Raw genomic sequence first — 18,783 nt, forward strand, 5'->3', positions numbered from 1 at the left:
TTGACATGAGCTGTAGAATTGAATGACATACCCCAATTGAGGCTAGAATTGAGTAAAATAAAGATAGCAATCATTTACTGAAATGTTTTCAGCCTTTGTAAATATATCTTTATTTTCCAGTCATTATTTCTGTTGTAATGAATCTGTAGTTGTATTGCAATTTTTGGTTGAGAAAAAAAAAAAAAAACTTCACTTTTTTTCTTTCAGGTCATCTAAATCTCACCCAGGGCCTGTTGTCCACATAAGTGATAATCCAATGGATGAAGGAAAGGTAGATTGTTTCAAATAAATATATTTATTATTTAAATGCATGAATTCCATTATTTTACGTATGCAAACTATTCTGGAATCACACTTACTCTATTGTAATCACACTTACAATTTGAGATTGCTAACAAATGTTGTCTATCATATAAACAATTGCTTATTTATAGATTATAAGGAACAAGTGAAAGAGTTAAAATCATTTACATTTTAAAGAAGAAAACCCTAAAACAAGTAAAATTTAATAAATACAATTAAAGCTTATTAACTTGGTTTTTGCTTATTTGTAATAATTCCCCCGATTCTCTGATAATCCTGACAAAACCCATTTTCTACTGGTTTTGAATTTTTTTTTATACTTTGTAGTTATAAAATTTTTATAATACTTACCACATAATCCCTCTCTCTCCTAAATTTTTCTTCATAAAATCTCAGGTTAATCAGTTCAGTTCAGTCACTCAGTCGTGTCCAACTCTTTGCAACCGCATGGACTGCAGCACGCCAGGCTTCCCTGTCCATCACCAACTCTTAGCACTTGCTCAAACTCATGTCCATCGAGTCAGTGATACCATCCAACCATCTCATCTTCTGTCCTCTCCTTCTGCTCCTGCCTTCAGTCTTTCCCAGCATCAGGGTCTTTTCCAATGAGTCAGTTCTTTGCATCAGATGGCCAGAAGTATTGGAGCTTCAGCTTCAGCATCAGTCCTTCCCGAGAATATTCAGGACTGATCTCCCTTAGGATGGACTGGTTGGATCTCCTTGCAGTCCCAGGGACTCTCAAGAGTCTTCTCCAAAACACAGTTTAAAAGCATCAGTTCTTCAGCACTCAACTTTCTCTATGGTCCAACTCTCACATCCATACATTACTACTGAAAAACCATAGCTTTGACTAGATGGACCTTTGTTGGCAAAGTAATGTCTCTGCTTTTTAATATGCTGTCTAGGTTTGTCATAGCTTTTCTTCCAAGGAGCAAGCATCATTTAATTTCATGGCTGTAGTCACCATCTGCAGTGATTTTGGAGGCCCCCAAAATAAAGTTTCTCACTGTTTCCCCATCTGTTTGCCATGAAGTGATGGGACCAGATGCCATGATCTTAGTCTTTTCAATGTTGAGTTTTAAGCCAACTTTTTCACTCTCCTCTTTCACTTTCATCAAGAGGCTCTTCAGTTCCTCTTCGCTTTCTGCTATAAGGGTGGTGTCATCTGCATATCTGAGGTTATTGATATTTCTCCCGGTAATCTTGATTCCAGCTTGTGCTTTATCCAGCCAGCCATTTTGCATGGTATACTCTGCATATAAGTTAAATAAGTAGGGTGACAATATACAACCTTGACATACTCCTTTCCTGATTTGGAACCAGTTTATTGTTCTGTGTCCAGTTCTAACTTCTGCTTCTTGACCTGCATACAGATTTCTCAGGAGGCAGGTAAGGTGGTGTGCTATTCTCTTTAAGAATTTTCCAGTTTGTTGTGGTCCACACAGTCAAAGGCTTTGGTATTTTTATTTTATTAGCAAAAATTAATATTAACCAAAGGCTCATGTTAAAAGGTATTTTTGAAAATAATACTTTTTTTATACTCAAAACCAGTTCCATACAGTCATTATCTAGCTGTTGTTAATTTAGGTTCCTTAATACCCTGAAAAGCAATAAAATTTAGTTTAGGTTCTTTAATACACTAAAAAAACAGTAAAATTTTCTTTTCGTGAATCTGTTTCATAATTTAAACCAGTCTCCATTCTTTTTAATTATGTTTTTTCTGCTTATAAAGTTTCATGATAATTAGTCTGCATAAATACCAGGAAGTTAATCACTATCAGAAATCAGTGAAATGAAACTTCTGGATTTTGTGAAGCAGTTTACTCAGGTTTTTCCTTTCCTTAATTACTGGAAGTGGTGATGCCTCTATGTTGTGTTAACACTGTTCTCTTATTTGACACTGGGAAAACAAAAGGATGGCTGTACTGTTTGGAGCTGACTTAATCATGCCATTGTATGTTTTGAGAGAAACTTTCCATGAAGCAAGTTACAGTAACCTGTATCTTCACTTATTTATTTTTGGTATAAGATAATTGTCTAAAAGCCAGCCTTTAGATAGGGGACCTGGTAGAAGAGTTGAAAACTTCCCTTTCTTTTACACTGAATCAGCCACTGAATCATTTCAGTCCTTCCACTGCAGTGTCTCTTGGCCATTCAGTCTCCTTCCCCCACTGCAGTTCAAGGCATTCCAACCCATTCTTGAGTCATCTCCAGACCAGTCTTCCTGGAGTGCCATTTTAATCTTCTTGTTCTCCTGTTCCAAAGCTTTCAGTGGTTCTGTATTATCAAACAAACAAAGCAGTGTTTCTGTAAAACATAACCTTAGCTTTCATTATCTTTGAGAACATCCTTACCTGAACACTGTGCTGAAGCAAATAGTTACTGTTGCCCAAATGTGAGCTGCTCTTTACTGTCTCCATGACTTATTTATGTAAGACCTTTTGTTCAGAATTCCTTCTCAAAAAAAAAAAAAAAAAAAAAGGAATTCCTTCTCATTGTTCTTTCTCTACTGAATTCCTACTCAAATTCCTACTCAAAGGCTCAGATTAAAATAACATAACTTTCATGATACCTTTCTTGATAATCCTGACATAAAATGCTTTCTGTCAATTCCAAGTTTATTAGCACCTTAGTTGTGCAAGTTTTACGGTATTTACTACATATTGCCTTGAATTAGAAATGTGTTAACTCCCCTGAACTTGAAGGACTCCTTGAGCACAAAGATAATATTTATGCAAGTTTATATTTCCTATAGTACTCAACATACGATAAAATAATAACTGTTCAACATGTTTGTGCTAAGTCACTTCAGTTATATATGACTTTTTACAACTCTCTGCATGATAACCCACCAGGCTCCTCTATCCATGGGATTCTCCAGGCAAGAAATCTGGAATGGGTTGCCGTTTCCTTCTTGGGGCATCTTCTCAACCCAGGGATCGGACCCATATCTCTTACGTCTCTTGGATTCACAGGCAGTTCTTTACCACTAGCACCACCTGGGAATCCTGGTTCAATATGTACTTAATTGAAAAAATTTGTATCATCCTCCTTTTTTTGAAACGTGGCATTATATTATCCTCCTTAGTTCCCAGAATTAATCTCTTTCAAACATTTTTACAGTTTAGGGTACTAGAATAGATGATATTATCTAACTTTTGGTTTCTAATAGAAAAATTTCCTTCACGCTACTGACTCCTATTTCTAAAGATCTCTTTGACATTGTATCACTGAAAAAAGAGGTAAGGTGATAGGATGTGTCCTTTCAAAGCTAACCTTATGGTGGATGATGCTGCTACATTAAGCACAGGTCCTGGCCAAAGAAAGTTAAGTGTTCGTGTCAAATTCCTTACTTAACAGTAACAATAACTACCATTTATTGACCCCTACTTTGTCGGGGTGTGTGGATCACAATAAACTGTGGAAAATTCTGAAAGAGATGGGAATACCAGACTACCTGACCTGCCTCTTGAGAAACCTATATGCAGGTCAGGAAGCAACAGTTAGAACTGGACATGGAACAACAGACTGGTTCCAAATAGGAAAAGGAGTACGTCAAGGCTGTATATTGTCACCCTGCTTATTTACCTTCTATGCAGAGTACATCATGAGAAACACTGGGCTGGAAGAAGCACAAGCTGGAATCAAGATTGCCGGGAGAAATATCAATCACCTTAGATATGCAGATGACACCACTCTTATGGCAGAACGTGAAGAGGAACTAAAAGCCTCTTGATGAAAGTGAAAAGGAGAGTGAAAAAGTTGGCTTAAAGCTCAACATTCAGAAAACGCAGATCGTGGCATCCAGTCCCATCACTACATGGCAAATAGATGGGGAAACAGTGGAAACAGTGTCAGACTTTATTTTGGGGGGCTCCAAAATTATTGCAGATGGTGATTGCAGCCATGAAATTAAAAGACGCTTATTCCTTGGAAGAAAAGTTATGACCAACCTAGACAGCATATTCAAAAGCAGAGACATGACTTTGCTGACTAAGGTCCATCTAGTCAAGGCTATAGTTTTTCCACTGGTCATGTATGGATGTGAGAGTTGGACTGTGAAGAAAGCTGAGTGCTGAAGAATTGATGCTTTTGAACTGTGGTGTTGGAGAAGACTCTTGAGAGTCCCTTGGACTGCAAGGAGATCCAACCAGTCCATTCTAAAGGAGATCAGCCCTGGGAATTCTTTGGAAGGAATGATGCTAAAGCTAAAACTCCAGTACTTTGGCCACCTCATGGGAAGAGTTGACTCATTGTAAAAGACTCTTATGCTGGGAGGGATTGAGGGCAGGAGGAGAAGGGGATGACCGAGGATGAGATGGCTGGATGGCATCACTGACTCAATGGATGTGAGTCTGAGTGAACTCCGGGAGTTGGTGATGGACAGGGAGGCCTGGCATGCTGCGATTCATGGGGTTGCAAAGAGTCGGACACGACTGAGCAACTGAACTGAACTTTGTCAGCCACTGCTTTCCACTTTATGTGCACTATTTTTATTTGATCCTCCCAACAAATCTCAAGTGAGCTGTTTTCCCTGTTTTATAGATAATCAGGCAGAGACTTGATCCAGTTATGTATTCCAGAGGTACAAAGCTAGATATTGGTGGAGCTGGGATTTTGAATAGTGATTTCTCTGATTTCAGCCTCAGAGTACTCTCCATCATGCTACATTTCTTCTGTAAGATGTATATCACGTATTAATGTGAAGAGCTGTATCAATATACCTGATGAATGCTTTTTATGAGAGAAAAATTCGAAGAAAATTCATCAACAGTACTGTTAAAATATTAACATTTCTATGAGTTATAGAAGATGCTAGTGGGAATAAGCTTTCAATTTTCTGCTTATAAGTACCACATCCTTCAGTTCTTTTTTTACTGTTTAGGAGATTATAGGGGTTAAAGTCTAACTTGTTACAGATTTCTGATATTTATAGGAAGGTAGAGCTGGCTGGAGGGGTTAAAGTTTACTGTAATCCTCTTATGTTGTTAACGTCTGGATGGGTAAAATATTTAAGTTGAATAGTTACTATTGGTAGATCTGGGCCTGGAGTGTAAGTTAACTGTGTCCTGAACAATCCAGTATTGTTTTACACTATACATAAAATATACACTATACATTGATTCTTAAATGTTATCTGTTTCCATCTCTTTCCTTATTCCTGAAGTTCCTCTCTTACTTCCCCCATCAGAAAATGCCATACACATGTCCAGGATGCTTAGAAGAATTAAAAAGGGTAAAGGAAACAGATAACAGTTTTTTCCCAGAAGGAGTATGTATTACAGATGGTCAAGGAAAGAAGAGTTTATGTTAGGAAAATTAGCTATACTTCCTACCAAGATGTAAATTTGTTTTGTTGGTTTCAGTGACTGGGTCTTCTGAGTGCTCCTATACACTGAAAATACGCTAAGTTACTATTTAGTAAAAATTACTGGGCCTCCCTCCAAATTTGTTCATATCTCCAGATTGCGTGAATGATTATTGACTAGCTGCTGATTATTCATGTACTTGATAAACAAATATTTATTGAATATCTACTATGTGTTAGTATATTAGATACTAGAGACGTCTATAGAAACTAGAGATGAAAATGCATGTATTAATACGGAGAAGGATCATCTTTGTCCAGAGGAACTGGATAGACTTACCCCAGGAAGCAACATGAAAAGTGAAGAAAAAGGGAGGAGCTTACAAGCAGACAAAACACTATCATGTATAAAATGCCAGTGTAGACAGTAGGCAGTTTGTGAGGCAAGAACATGGATTTCATTCTGGAACTTACTTATTCACAAAAAATGGACTAAGGACCTATATTAGACTGTATGTCTTATGTTAAAAGTATAGTAGTAAACAAGATAAAACCAATTCTTGCTTAAATAAACCAATGTTATAGTCTGCAAGAGAATTCAGATAAGGAAAAGGACATTACTAAATTGTATAGTGACCTTTCAGGCGAAAAAATGTACAAGTTGCTGTTGGAGCATATAAGAAGGGCACTGACTTACATTTGGTAGGTAGGTCAAGGAAGGCTTCCAGGAGGAAGTGATAGCTAAAATGACCTGAAGGATTAGTAGGATTAGTCAGGCAAAAAGGATGACTGCAGATGAAGTGGTCCAGTTAGGATGACAGCATGTGCAGAGGCATAAAGGTGAGAGAGAAGATGACCTAAAAGATGTACTGGAATGCATTGGATAATGGGAATGTGGAACAGCATGAAGCTGAGGGGTTAAGCAGAGGTCAGACCATGATATATCTTGTAGGTCTGATTATTCAGTTTGGACTTGATCCTAAAGATAAGCATAAAGCATTAGCAAGTTTTAAATAAAAGCATACATTACATGATCAGACTAGCTACGATATGGAATGAAGTAAATAAGGAACAAGACTAGCGAGTCAGACAGACCAGAAACTGGAAAGGAGATCTTTGTGTATTGAACCAGGAGAGATGTATTGAAAGTGGAAAAAAATAAATTATATATGAGTGTAATTTTTAAATTACTTGAGGATTTTACCTCGTGGGAGGATGATGCCAAAGTTTTTACTTGAGCCTCTTAAAGAATATTTTTAAAAATACTGAGAAAGCCTCTGTAACAGGAAATACCAGAAAAAGACAGTAGGGAAGAAAATAATGAATTCACTTGTGGATGTATTTGCTTTGAGGTTCTTGTGGAATAAATATGTGAACATGTGACCATTAGAATTATAAGTCTGAATCTCACAAGAGAGGTCTAGGCTAGATATAATTTGGAGCTAATCAGTATATGAATAAATAATATTGCCTGATAGTGTGTTAAATTAGAGAAGTTTGTAAACTTTAAAGCACATGTAAATTTTAATTTTTATTAGTAAGTTAATGAATGAAAATGTACACTCTGGACTTCAAAGCAGTACTGTTTTCATTTTCAATAATCGGTTGTATGATGTATGTTGAAATCCTAATGATCAAAGGTGTATAAATATGCAATGCAGTATTCCCATATGTCATCCATGTGATTAGCAATTAGCAATGCAGATGTTTAACGATGCTATAATTTTGTAGCCAAAGCATATGAATGATAATAGTTATCTTTATTGTCAGCAAGTAAATGTTTCACATGATTAATGTCAATCCTAGGTAATGTGGCATTTTCTTTTATTACAGCTTTTGATTGGCTTTGAATCTGGAACAGTAGTGTTATGGGACCTCAAGTCAAAGAAAGCAGACTATAGATACACCTACGATGAGGTAATAACATTATTTTGTCATTTCTCCAGTTCACAATGGCTTCTCTAAGAACTTCTTTAATTAATGACTTTAGGCAATCTTTGTAGTTAACTGTAACACACATTTTTGCATATGTATCATATAATATATTCACATAGCTCAAAAGACACAAAAATGGTCTCTCCGGCTCCTGTCATTTGACCATCCAATTCCCTTACCTCATCCCAATGTTAGTTTCTCATATATTCTTCCAGAGGTATTTTCTGCATTTACAAGCAAATTAATAAATGTGTGCTAGCTTTTTATTTTATACAAATGATAGTGAACTGGAAATATTTATAGCTTGCTTGCTTTAGAATCCAAATAAAGATTGTGATTAATAAAAAAAAGACTTTTATTGCCTTCAGATTTCCTATAAATTGGATGGTTTACTGAGACGACCAAATTTAGGTTAATTTTTTTGTTTTGTTTTTAGCAAGACTATTTCTTAGATGATGTTGATGCTCTTCTCCCAGATGGAACAGTAGTGTCTGTGATATTAGCAGTCAGTTATGTTCAAGGCCTAAATCCATTACCATGTAGTTGTTGCAAAGTAGAGAAGTTCTAATTTTATGATTCCTTCTCTATCGATTATCTGGGATACTTCTGTAAAGAGAAGCTTCTCACCTGCTCTTTTGATTATATAGCTGTACAATTTGGATAGGAAAGGCAGGATAAATGCTTGTTTCTTTTATTTCAGTAAAAGGGGCTGTTCTCTAGTAATCTTAATGATAAGCAATTTGATCTTGTTTCCCATTTCACTATGTACTAAAAGATTTAAACATTAGTTCATGTGCTTCAGTACACTACAGTTATTAGCCTTATTGATTTTCAAATTGTCCCATCTTTCATCAGTGAATCTCTTCCATTTGTTTCCTAAGTCCTTTGATAATAGTCTTGGATAGCTTCCTTGCCATCTGTTAGAACAAAGCATACCTATTAAACTTGAATATTTCTGTCCCAAATTTAGAGCATCGTTTTCCATGAAACTAGGTTCTTCAGGTGAGAAATGGTGTCTGGTGACCATAATTTGGTTACCAGGAGTGTTCACAATTTCTAATTCCGAGAATAGATCTAGGAAATGTGTGGGGGTTTTTTTGTTTATTTTAAAGAAATGTCATGTGTTCATTTTGCTGCTTTCAGTTAGTCAAACAGATTCCATTGAGTAACTACAGCAAAACTAGAAATACTTTGTAAATGTCTGCATGTTATCTTTATAAGTCTGACTGAAAGAGAATTTTGTTTTCATAACTGTATACTTTTTTTTTTCCTTGTATTTTAAAGCCTTTTAGTTAGTAAATATTCTGTTGTTTACCAGTCAAGATCTTGAATTTATTTTAAAAGAGTATTTTTAGTAAAGAGTTCTTGTCATTTCTCTGGAAGCTTTGGCCCTTAGAGATGTTTCTTGTGTCAAAATGAAAGCATATTTTAGGCATATTTGACTTTTTTATTTTGCTTTTGTAATTTAAATAGTTATCTTGCCTTAAGCCACTATTAAATCACAGGGGATTTACCCTCTCCATTTAAACAAACACACTGGGAAAATATATGTAAGAACAGTTTATAGAAATTAACAGATAGTATAGAACAGGGATTCCTTAGGGGATAAAGGTGAGCCTTTCAATTGCATTAGCTTATGATCTGGAGGTACTTCCCTGGTGGCTCAGACGGTAAAGTGCCTGTCTACAATGTGGGAGACCTGGGTTCGATCCCTGGGTTGGGAAGATCCTCTGGAGAAGGAAATGGCAGTCCACTCCAGTACTATTCCCTGAAAAGTCCATGGGGTCACAAAGAGTCGGACACGACTGAGCGACTTCACTTCACTTCACTTCATGGTCTGGAGAGATTTTCCAGATCTCAATCCATGAAGGAAGGTGGGCAAGGGGGAATCTACATTAAACCCAGCAGTCTCCCTAAATTGACGAAACAGAGTTGGGAAATTGGGAAAGATATCCATAACTTACAAAACAAGGTAACAGAATGTAGGGACCTGCCTTGTGAGAGAGTTTTAAAAATCCACAAGGAGCCCTTTACCTTAGTCTTAAGTTGAACTGAATAATGATTAGTGCATGAGTGTGAGATTTAGAATAGATCCATTGGAAAGGAGTAGGTAAAACAATTCTTATAGCACACACAGGACTAAGAATAGATCACATTCCCAACAGAACAGAGAATGCTTGTAATGGACAGGGCGTCAAGAAGAATACTCAAAAAGGTATTGCCTTGTCGTAGGGATAGACTAGCTCTACATTAAAGACTAGCTTAGCTAGCCTAACAGAGCTTAAGCAAGCCTGTTTCCAGGCTGCTTCTGAGTAATATTTTTAACTACATACCAGAAAAAAAGGTGGAAAGTATTTAAGAGAGTATAATTGGGCTTCCCTTGTGGCTCAGTGGTAAACAATCTGCCTGCCAATGCAGGAGACACGGGTTTGGTCCCTGATCTGGGAAGATTCACACATGAGTGAAGCCATTAGGCCCTTGCCCCACAACTTCTGAGCTTGTGCTCTAGAGCCTGGGAGCTGCACCTACTGAAATCTGCACACCCTAGGAGCTCATGCTCTGCCACAAGAGAAGCCACTGCAGTAAGAAGGCTGCTCACTGCAACTAGAGAAAAGCCTGCACAGCCACAAAGACCCAGCACAACCAAAAGTAAATACTTTTTTAAGCTAATGTCATGATTTATGAGACTGTTCTCCTATAATGAAACATTTGATAAAAAATAATTTATGTATTATTATAATTTATGTATACCTGCATATCTGCCATTCTGGTATTCTTCCTTCCTTTGAGTAGATCCAGATTTCCATCTTGTATCATTTACCTTCTGCATGAAGGACTTCTTGTAACATGTTTTATAGTGAAAGTCTGCAAATGATCTATTCTTTGAGTTCTTTATGTGTGTAAATGTGTTTATTTTATCTTTGTTTTTGAGAAGATATTTGTGATGGATGATATCCTAGGTTGACAGTTTTTTCTTTCAGAACTGTAAAGGTATTATTCAACTGTGTTCTTGCATTGTTTCTAAGGAAATATCTGCTGTCATCTTTGCTTTTCTATATTTAATGTGTTCCCCTCCCTGTCCCCACCCTCTGGTTGCTTTTAAGGATTTCTTGTCACTAAAGTTCCAGTTTTAAGCATTTGAAATATGTACTTTTATGTAGTTTTCTTCCAGTTTCTTTTGCTTTGAGTTCATTGAATTTCTAAGATATCTGTGTATTCTAGAAGTTTATAGAGTTTAAAGTTTTCATCAGATTTGGGAAACTTTGGGTCATTATTTCTTGCAATATATTTTCTGTCCATAGGCTCCCTTCTGAGACTCCTATGACACACATATTAGTCTTCTTCAAGTTGTACCTCAGTTTACTGATGTTCTGCTTATTCTTTGCCCATCTTCCACGTTGAGCAGTTTCTGCTGCTGTGTGTCTTCAAGTTAATCAAGCTTTCTTTCTGCTGTATCAAATCTGTTGGCAAACCCATTTGGAAACCATTTTTCATCTTAGACATTTTCATCTCTAGAAATTCCACTTGTATTTTTGAAAGCTTGCATGTCTTTCCTCAATATTTTCATGTTTTCACTTACCTTTTAGAGCAGGTGGAGTCTGTTTAAAATATTTGTTTTAATATTCTTGTCTGCTAATTCTCCCATCAGTATCATTTCTGAGTCTGTTTCTATTGACTACATTTCTTCTCATTTTGCATTGTATTTCCTGGTTTCTTTGCATGCCTTATAGATTTTTGTCACCTGTCTTGAAGTTCAATATGAGGTATTTTCAATCAATCTTAATTCTAAATCTGCATTCTTATCTTCTAGAATTTTAGTTAATTTATAAAATTTTTTCTGAACAGTCAATGCAACTAGTTTTTCCAGTGGCATATTGATCATAATTACTTGGTAATTTATGTTTGCTACTAAGTCACTTCAGTCGTGTCCGACTCTGTGCGACCCCATAGATGGCAGCCCACCAGGCTCCCCCGTCCCTGGGATTCTCCAGGCAAGAACGCTGGAGCTAGTTGCCATTTCCTTCTCCAGTGCATGAAAGGGAAAAGTGAAAGTGAAGTCGCTCAGTCGTGTTCGACTCTTCGCGACCCCACGGACTCCAGCCCCACAGGCTCCTCCGTCCATGGGATTTTCCAGGCAAGAGTGCTGGAGTGGGTGCCATTGCCTTCTCCAATTTATGTTTAGTTATTGTTTATTCTAAGAAACGGAAGGAGATCAGCCCTGGGATTTCTTTTGGAAGGAATGATGCTAAAGCTGAAACTCCAGTACTTTGGCCACCTCATGCGAAGAGTTGACTCATTGGAAAAGACTCTGATGCTGGGAGGGATTGGGGGCAGGAGGAGAAGGGGACGACAGAGGATGAGATGGCTGGATGGCATCACTGACTCGATGGATGTGAGTCTGAGTGAATTCCGGGAGTTGGTGATGGACAGGGAGGCCTGGCGTGCTGCTGATTCATGGGGTCGCAAAGAGTCGGACACGACTGAGCGACTGAACTGAACTGAACTGAAGAAACTACAAGAATGCATTTTGTTTTCTTGAACTTGTCAATAATACATAATCACTATTATATTATTATCATGCTCCCTTGAGTAAATCAAATTTTGAAAGTTGAAAGAGTGTTAGAACCAAATTAAATCTCATTTTTTTTGGCAGGACAATTAAGTTATGGGAATTTAATATTAACATATGGACTTCAGCTTGGGAAATAAGAAAAAGGTTAATATGAAAAATTAATTCCAGTTCCGATTATGAATAACTTGGTGTTTAAATTAGTTTTTGTTTTTAAAGGTGGAATTCTTTACCCCTCATTTATAGGCTATCCACTCTGTTGCTTGGCATCATGAAGGAAAACAATTTATTTGCAGTCATTCAGATGGCACCTTGACTATATGGAATGTGAGATCCCCTGCGAAGCCTGTGCAGACCATAACTCCACATGGTAAGAACGGATCCCTTTTAAACACTACCTAAATTGTGATGGACAGAAAACTGTTTTGGAGTTTGCAATTGGGTTTGTTTGTTTTTGATGACAAGGATGGGTTCTATTTTGAATTTAAAATTTTAGTTTAATTTGAAATTTCTATATTTACATGTAGAGAAATAATTTGTAGCAACTGGGTAAATGAAATCTCGAATAACTATTTGCAATTGAGATTGCAAATTTGATCTTTCAGAAAATGAAAGTTACAAAATATTCTGAGTAATTTTTCTCTAATAGTCCAGAAAGTTGATAATTTTCTGAGTGATGTAGGACTTATTTTGAACTTTTATCATCCTAATGTTATCAACTGCAGGTTGCTAGTCTACATATAATATGTATTAAAACACTTGGCACCCTACAGAAGGTAATTTTATACCTTAAAGTATTGTCTTCAGAAACCCCTAAATGACCCCAAGTTTGATTCACTAGGAATACTCATAGGACTCAGCAAAAGGATACAAAGTGAAATCAGCAAAGGGAAAAGGCACAAGGGATGGAGTCTAGAGGAAGCCAGGCTCAAGCTTCCAGCAGCCTTCTTCCAATGGAGCCACACAGGACATGCTTGTTTCCTCTTGCAAAGAGTTATCACCACATGTGTGAAATGTCCTGTACTAGGACAGCTCACGTGAACCTGATGTCCAGGGTTCGTATTGATGTCAGTCTATATGCACCCTCTGCTTTAGTTAGCCGGAGAAGGCAATGGCACCCCACTCCAGTACTCTTGCCTGGAAAATCCCATGGACAGAGGAGCCTGGTAGACCGCAGTTCATGGGGTCGTGAAGAGTCAGACACTACTGAGCGACTTCACTTTCACTTTTCACTTTCATGCATTGGAGAAGGAAATGGCAACCCACTCCAGTGTTCTTGCCTGGAGAATCCCAGGGATGGCAGAGCCTGGTGGGCTGCCGTCTGTGGGGTCACACAGAGTCGGAGACGATTGAAGCGACTTAGCAGCAGCAGCAGGAGCTTTAGTTAGCATGTATCAAAATTTCAGATGCTTAGAAGGAAAACAGAGATTGGTCGTAAACCATATTGTTTGTGCTAGTAGTACAGACATCGTGTGCCACCCTTTTCAGTCTGGGAGTGGTGGAAGCTGTCTTGAAAGTCAGGTTACCGGTTGTTAACCAAGAGAGCTAATCCTGCAAGCTGCCATTTCTAGGGATGGTGATCTCAAGCTGATGTGTTAACGCTTAGTCTATAAGTAATGTATATAAAACCTCCTTGAAAGTTTTATCTGGTGGATCAGATGATAAAGAATCTGCCCTGCAATGTGGGAGACCCGTGTTTGATTGATCCCTGGGTCTGGAAGATCCCTTGGAGAAGGGAATGGATGCTCTAGTATTCTTGCCTGGAGAATCCCATGGACTGAGAAGCCTGGCGGGATACAGTTCATGGGTTTACAAAGAGTGGGATACAACTGAGTAACTAACAGTTTCACTTTTTATGAATAGATTATGAAGGACTTTGAATTCTGGATGAGGCCTGGAAATTTGCATTCCTTTACTAATCTGCATTCTCACGATTCTACGCTAAGAAATTCTTAACCAGCAAATTTAGGGAAATGAAAGGAACTGTTGTTTGCATTAGTAGCATACGAAAAGAGTATTTTTATAGTTATTGTGTTTCATTGTTCACTTTAAAATATGACTGCCCATTTTCTTTAAAAATTGGTACATTCTCAATTATTGCAATGTAAAAAATAAGCAGTCAAATTAAAAACTTATTTTGTCTGTCGTAGTATAAGTTTTTAGACTTGCTTGTTTCCTGGTAAAAATAACAATTCTTTTAGCCACATATTGTAATATATTTTACCACTGTTTTTGGTTGCAGTCAGAGACTTTTCTGGAAAGGCACTTATTTTAAATTTGCTACAGTTCTGTTTATGTGTGCCTCCAGAAGATAGCCCTTTTCATAATGGGTTCCAGTTTTCCCTAATATATTTTTGTTCTTCCTTCTCTTAATGCCTACGTCCCTAATCTTTGTGGTATTCCTGAGTATTTCATACATTTTAGAATCTCCTATCCCCACTGGAATCTAGGAATTCAGAAAACCAAAAAAGTTGAAGATTAGTTTAGAAACCTTTAATTTCAAATCCAGAAGTATAAATAATATTGAAGTTAGTAGAAATATGTATATTGGTTTTTAAAGTTTTAAGTTTATCTAAATTTTCATCTTTTTTTGTAAGTATAGTTCAAAGAGGTTTTTTTAACCACTTGAGAGTAAGTTGTCAGCATATTGCTTAATCACCCCGAAATATTTCAGTATTAGTATTTTACAGAGACTTTCTCCCATATCACCAGGTTTTGCCTTTTGTTGAAAGGGTCTGTATGCAGATTAGATTTAGTTACCATGCTTCCTCAGTCTCTTTCAAACTAGAACTCTTCTTGAGCCTTTCCTTGACTTTCCTAACAAATAAATTTTGAATGTTGCAGGTCAGTTATTTTATAGAATGTGCTTCCATTTGGTTTTGTCTGATGTTTTCATGATTAGATTCGTGTTGCGCATTTTCAGCAGGACCATCCCAAAAGGATTGCTGTGTTCTTTTAACAGCCTCGAGTGGAGCTTGTTTGATTTGTCATGGTGATGTCTCATACCCTGATTCCTTGATTAAGCTTCTGTCTACTAGGTCTCTCCAGTATAGCGTTATTTTTTCCTTTTGAAGTTAATAATTTTTTTTGATTTGTTATTATAATCAATAAGTGTTTTGATTTGAAGGAAATAGTTGAGACTTTATAAACATACTGTTCCTCATCAAAATTTATACCCCCTGGTTTTAGCATCTGTTGATGTTTCTTTGAAGGATTACTTATTACTGTAATGGTTGCCAAATGGTGATTTTTCTATTTTAATCTTGATTCTCTTTTAATACTAAAAATGTAAATTCTTGAGAGCAGGCTTTTAAAAGTAGCATAATTATATTTCTGCAGAATTTGTAGTATCTTAGTAAAAAAGGCAACCATACACATATTTGTGGTATGTAGTTTTTAGTATACTAAATATCTACTTTGATGGATTAAAATAAGGATTTTTTCATTACTCTCTGTGTTGTGGGCTCTCGCTCTTCCTTTCCTACCGGAAGGAAGGAAGGATTTATGGTAAATCATGGGGTTTTTTCATATCTAAATCCATGTAATGTAATGGTTAAGTATCCTATTCTTAAAAACATTCATAAGCATTACCTTGGTAATTGATTAGAACTGATTGTACTTTTATTCATTCAACAAATATTGGTTCTACCATGAGATAAACACCATTCTATACCTTGGATCAAGTAAGCAAAATATAAGTAAAAGTATTTGAAAATTATGACATGCTATATACATATGTGATTATAATAAATGTAAACTTGGGTATCTTATTTACTTGGTAGGATAGCACAAAAGATACTTAGATGAATTTTCCCCCAAATATATTTTATAATACTAATAGGGGCTTCCCTGGTGGCTCAGAGTTTAAAGCGTCTGCCTGCAATGCGAGAGGCCTGGGTTCGATCCCTGGATCGGGAAGATCCCGTGGAGAAGGAAATGGCAACCCACTCCAGTATTCTTGCCTGGAAAATCCCAAGGACAGAGACTCCCATGGAGGAGCCTGGTGGGCTACAGTTCATGGGGTCACAAAGAGTCGGACACGACTGAGTACTTGACTTAACTTAATGTTTCCTATGTTAATGAGTTATTTGGTGAAAAGGCATGTTATGATCAAAGGAGTTCTAGAAATGCTGAAATAAAGTTGAACGTTTTCTTCACTGAAAGACGTCTTAGTTTTCAATGTACACTATGAATTTCTAAAGGGAAAATATATATAAGCATACATACGTATATACAGTTGACTCTTGAAAAGAGCAGAGAGTTAGCGGCCCTCATTGCTGCATATTAGAAAATCTGCACATAACATTAAATCAGCCCCCAGTATCTGTAGATACAAATCTGTGGATTCAACCAACCACAGACTACATCTACAGTCTGTAGTATTTACTACTGAAAAAATTTTGCCCTTAAGGTGAACCCACGCAGCTCAAACTCCTGTTGTTCAGGGGTCAACAGTATTTTAATTATTTGGGCCAGTTTATATATTTTATGTGGCTTTTCCAAAATTTACTTGACTTTAGCATCTTTTATTCACAGAACATCTTACAGTACTCTAGTGTTCCTCAAAATAGCACTTTGAGAAATGATGGCCTGGTGCTTGAACTATAATTGAATTATAGGTTCAATATTCAGTTTACCCTCAAATGGAATCATTCATTGCCAAAGTTGTTAGATAGTAGATTCTTATTCTGAGAGTCATGACAGTTATCTAGACAATGATGATAAAATGGCCAGTAAAGGAGAATAATTTGAATTCACTTAAGATAATTTTCTCATATAATATTGGATAATTTTATATGTATCAAGATGGTTGACAGTCATATTTTTTCAGAAATTTCCTATTTGGGTATCTGAAATTAATCAAATGGTGATTTTTTAACTAAAATAAAAAATGATATTTCCCTTTAATCTAGTTTTTATGATTATCAGAGAACACTTTCCCAGTAATCAGACAATCTGGTATGTAATTCTAGCTTTGCTGTTTGTGAACTACTTTGTAGAATTAATTACTGTTTTCTTGGACTTAGTTTCATCATATGTAAAATGGAAGGATTGAATGGGTGATTTTTAAGGTAAAAGTTTTTTGATTATGTGGAAATTAATGAACCAGGATTAGAGAACTTTTATTAAGGGCTGCTAAAGGGAAAAATATATTCATACTTCACATAAATAAAAGTGAATTTATAATATTTTAAGGATGTGACATATTAAAAATTATATTAATCTACTTTTAAGATTTACTTGAAGCCTGAAACACTCAGTGAATCGTAAATCCATACTGCAATTCTTTAATGCATTAATAGTTCATTACAAAAGTTTTTTCCCTAGTTTTTCTATTTGAAAGAACTTGCCAGACTCCACAGAATATACTCAAATAAGGCTTTTGTTTAAAGGCAAAGGATACTAAGCAGCAAGAGAAAAAGAATGTGTGTAAGCATTCTAAGAGATACCCCGTATGAGTCTCCCACTCTGCGCTTTTGCTCACAAGGACTGTGCTGAGTCACCAGCTCCAGTCCCCAAACTCCAGCTTCTGAGAAACTCTCAGTGATCCTTTAAATGAACAAGCCAGGTTGCCAGTTAGGCCAGTTGCCAGCCATCCAAAACTACTATACCGAGAGTCACCAAGGGGATTTTGGGGAGTTTTGGATATTGAAGAAACACATCATAAAACCCACTGCTCTTGGCCATGATCCAAAAACCAGATATCCCTCTGGTCATCTGTCCAGCTATAAATCAGCTCTCTCCACACTCATCAAGGAAAGAACACCTTCCCCATTTCAGACTAATGTTATTAACAGTGTGATTCTCTGATTTAATCATCTTATTTTCTAGAGCATCATTGTTCAATAGAAGTATGAAATCTGCATGTGCAATCTTAAATTTACTAGTAACCATATTAATAACAGTAAAAAAAGTAAAATTAATTTTAGTAACAAATATTATTTACCCCAAATATGCAAAATATTACTACTTTAATGTGTAATCAGCATACAGAATTGAAGTGTTTTGCATTCTATCTCTGTACTCTTTGAAATCTAGTGTATATTACAGCACATCTTAATGTGGAATAGCTACATTTCAAGGGGTCAATAGCCATGTGTGAGTGGTGCCTGTCATATTATGCAGCCCACTCTTGAGTGAGCCCATAGCTGCTGTGTAGCAACAAATGTGTTCTACATTCTAAGTGGCATTCTACTTCCCTAATTAGAAACTAGGGAAGCACTTGTTTTTTGACAGCGATCCTCACTTATTTGTTAATGCATCTCATTTATCCATTCATTTATTCTTTCAATAAACATTTATTGAGCACCTCCTCAGTACCTGAGATTAAATACTAGAAATATATTGCTCTTGGAAAACTCATGAAAATGATATATAAACTAAACACATACGATGAGTGCTGATAAAGGCCTGCATAGTATGATGTAGAAACAGAAGTGATGAGTATGTTTTAGGTGAAGGCTATAGGAAGATTTCACAAATTCAGGCTGGGTGAACTTGGTCTTAAAGGATCAGTGGGGAGTTATAAGAACAGAACAAGGTTATTTTAGTCAGAAGGTACAAAGACATAATCAAAAGCAAGGTATTTTTGGAAAACCGCTAGTTTAATATGACCAGTATTTAAAATTCCTTTGAGCGAGTAGCCAGAAACTAATAACTGCATACA

The 18,783-nt window shown here is 36.5% G+C and overlaps 1 protein-coding gene across 5 annotated transcripts in view; it reads left to right on the forward strand.

The window, feature by feature from the left end:
- The window catches only part of STXBP5 (syntaxin binding protein 5), a 168,727-nt gene that overhangs the window by 52,620 nt on the left and 97,324 nt on the right, over nt 1–18,783 (forward strand). For all 5 annotated transcript variants that reach the window (XM_004011402.6, XM_042253773.2, XM_004011401.6 and 2 more), the window contains exons 6-8: nt 208–271; nt 7,445–7,528; nt 12,363–12,486. In XM_004011402.6, the coding sequence (XP_004011451.3) occupies nt 208–271; nt 7,445–7,528; nt 12,363–12,486 (272 nt within the window). The remainder of the gene's footprint in view (nt 1–207; nt 272–7,444; nt 7,529–12,362; nt 12,487–18,783) is intronic.

This window comes from Ovis aries, chromosome 8 (assembly GCF_016772045.2).
Source record: "Ovis aries strain OAR_USU_Benz2616 breed Rambouillet chromosome 8, ARS-UI_Ramb_v3.0, whole genome shotgun sequence".
Classification (NCBI taxonomy): domain Eukaryota; kingdom Metazoa; phylum Chordata; class Mammalia; order Artiodactyla; family Bovidae; genus Ovis; species Ovis aries.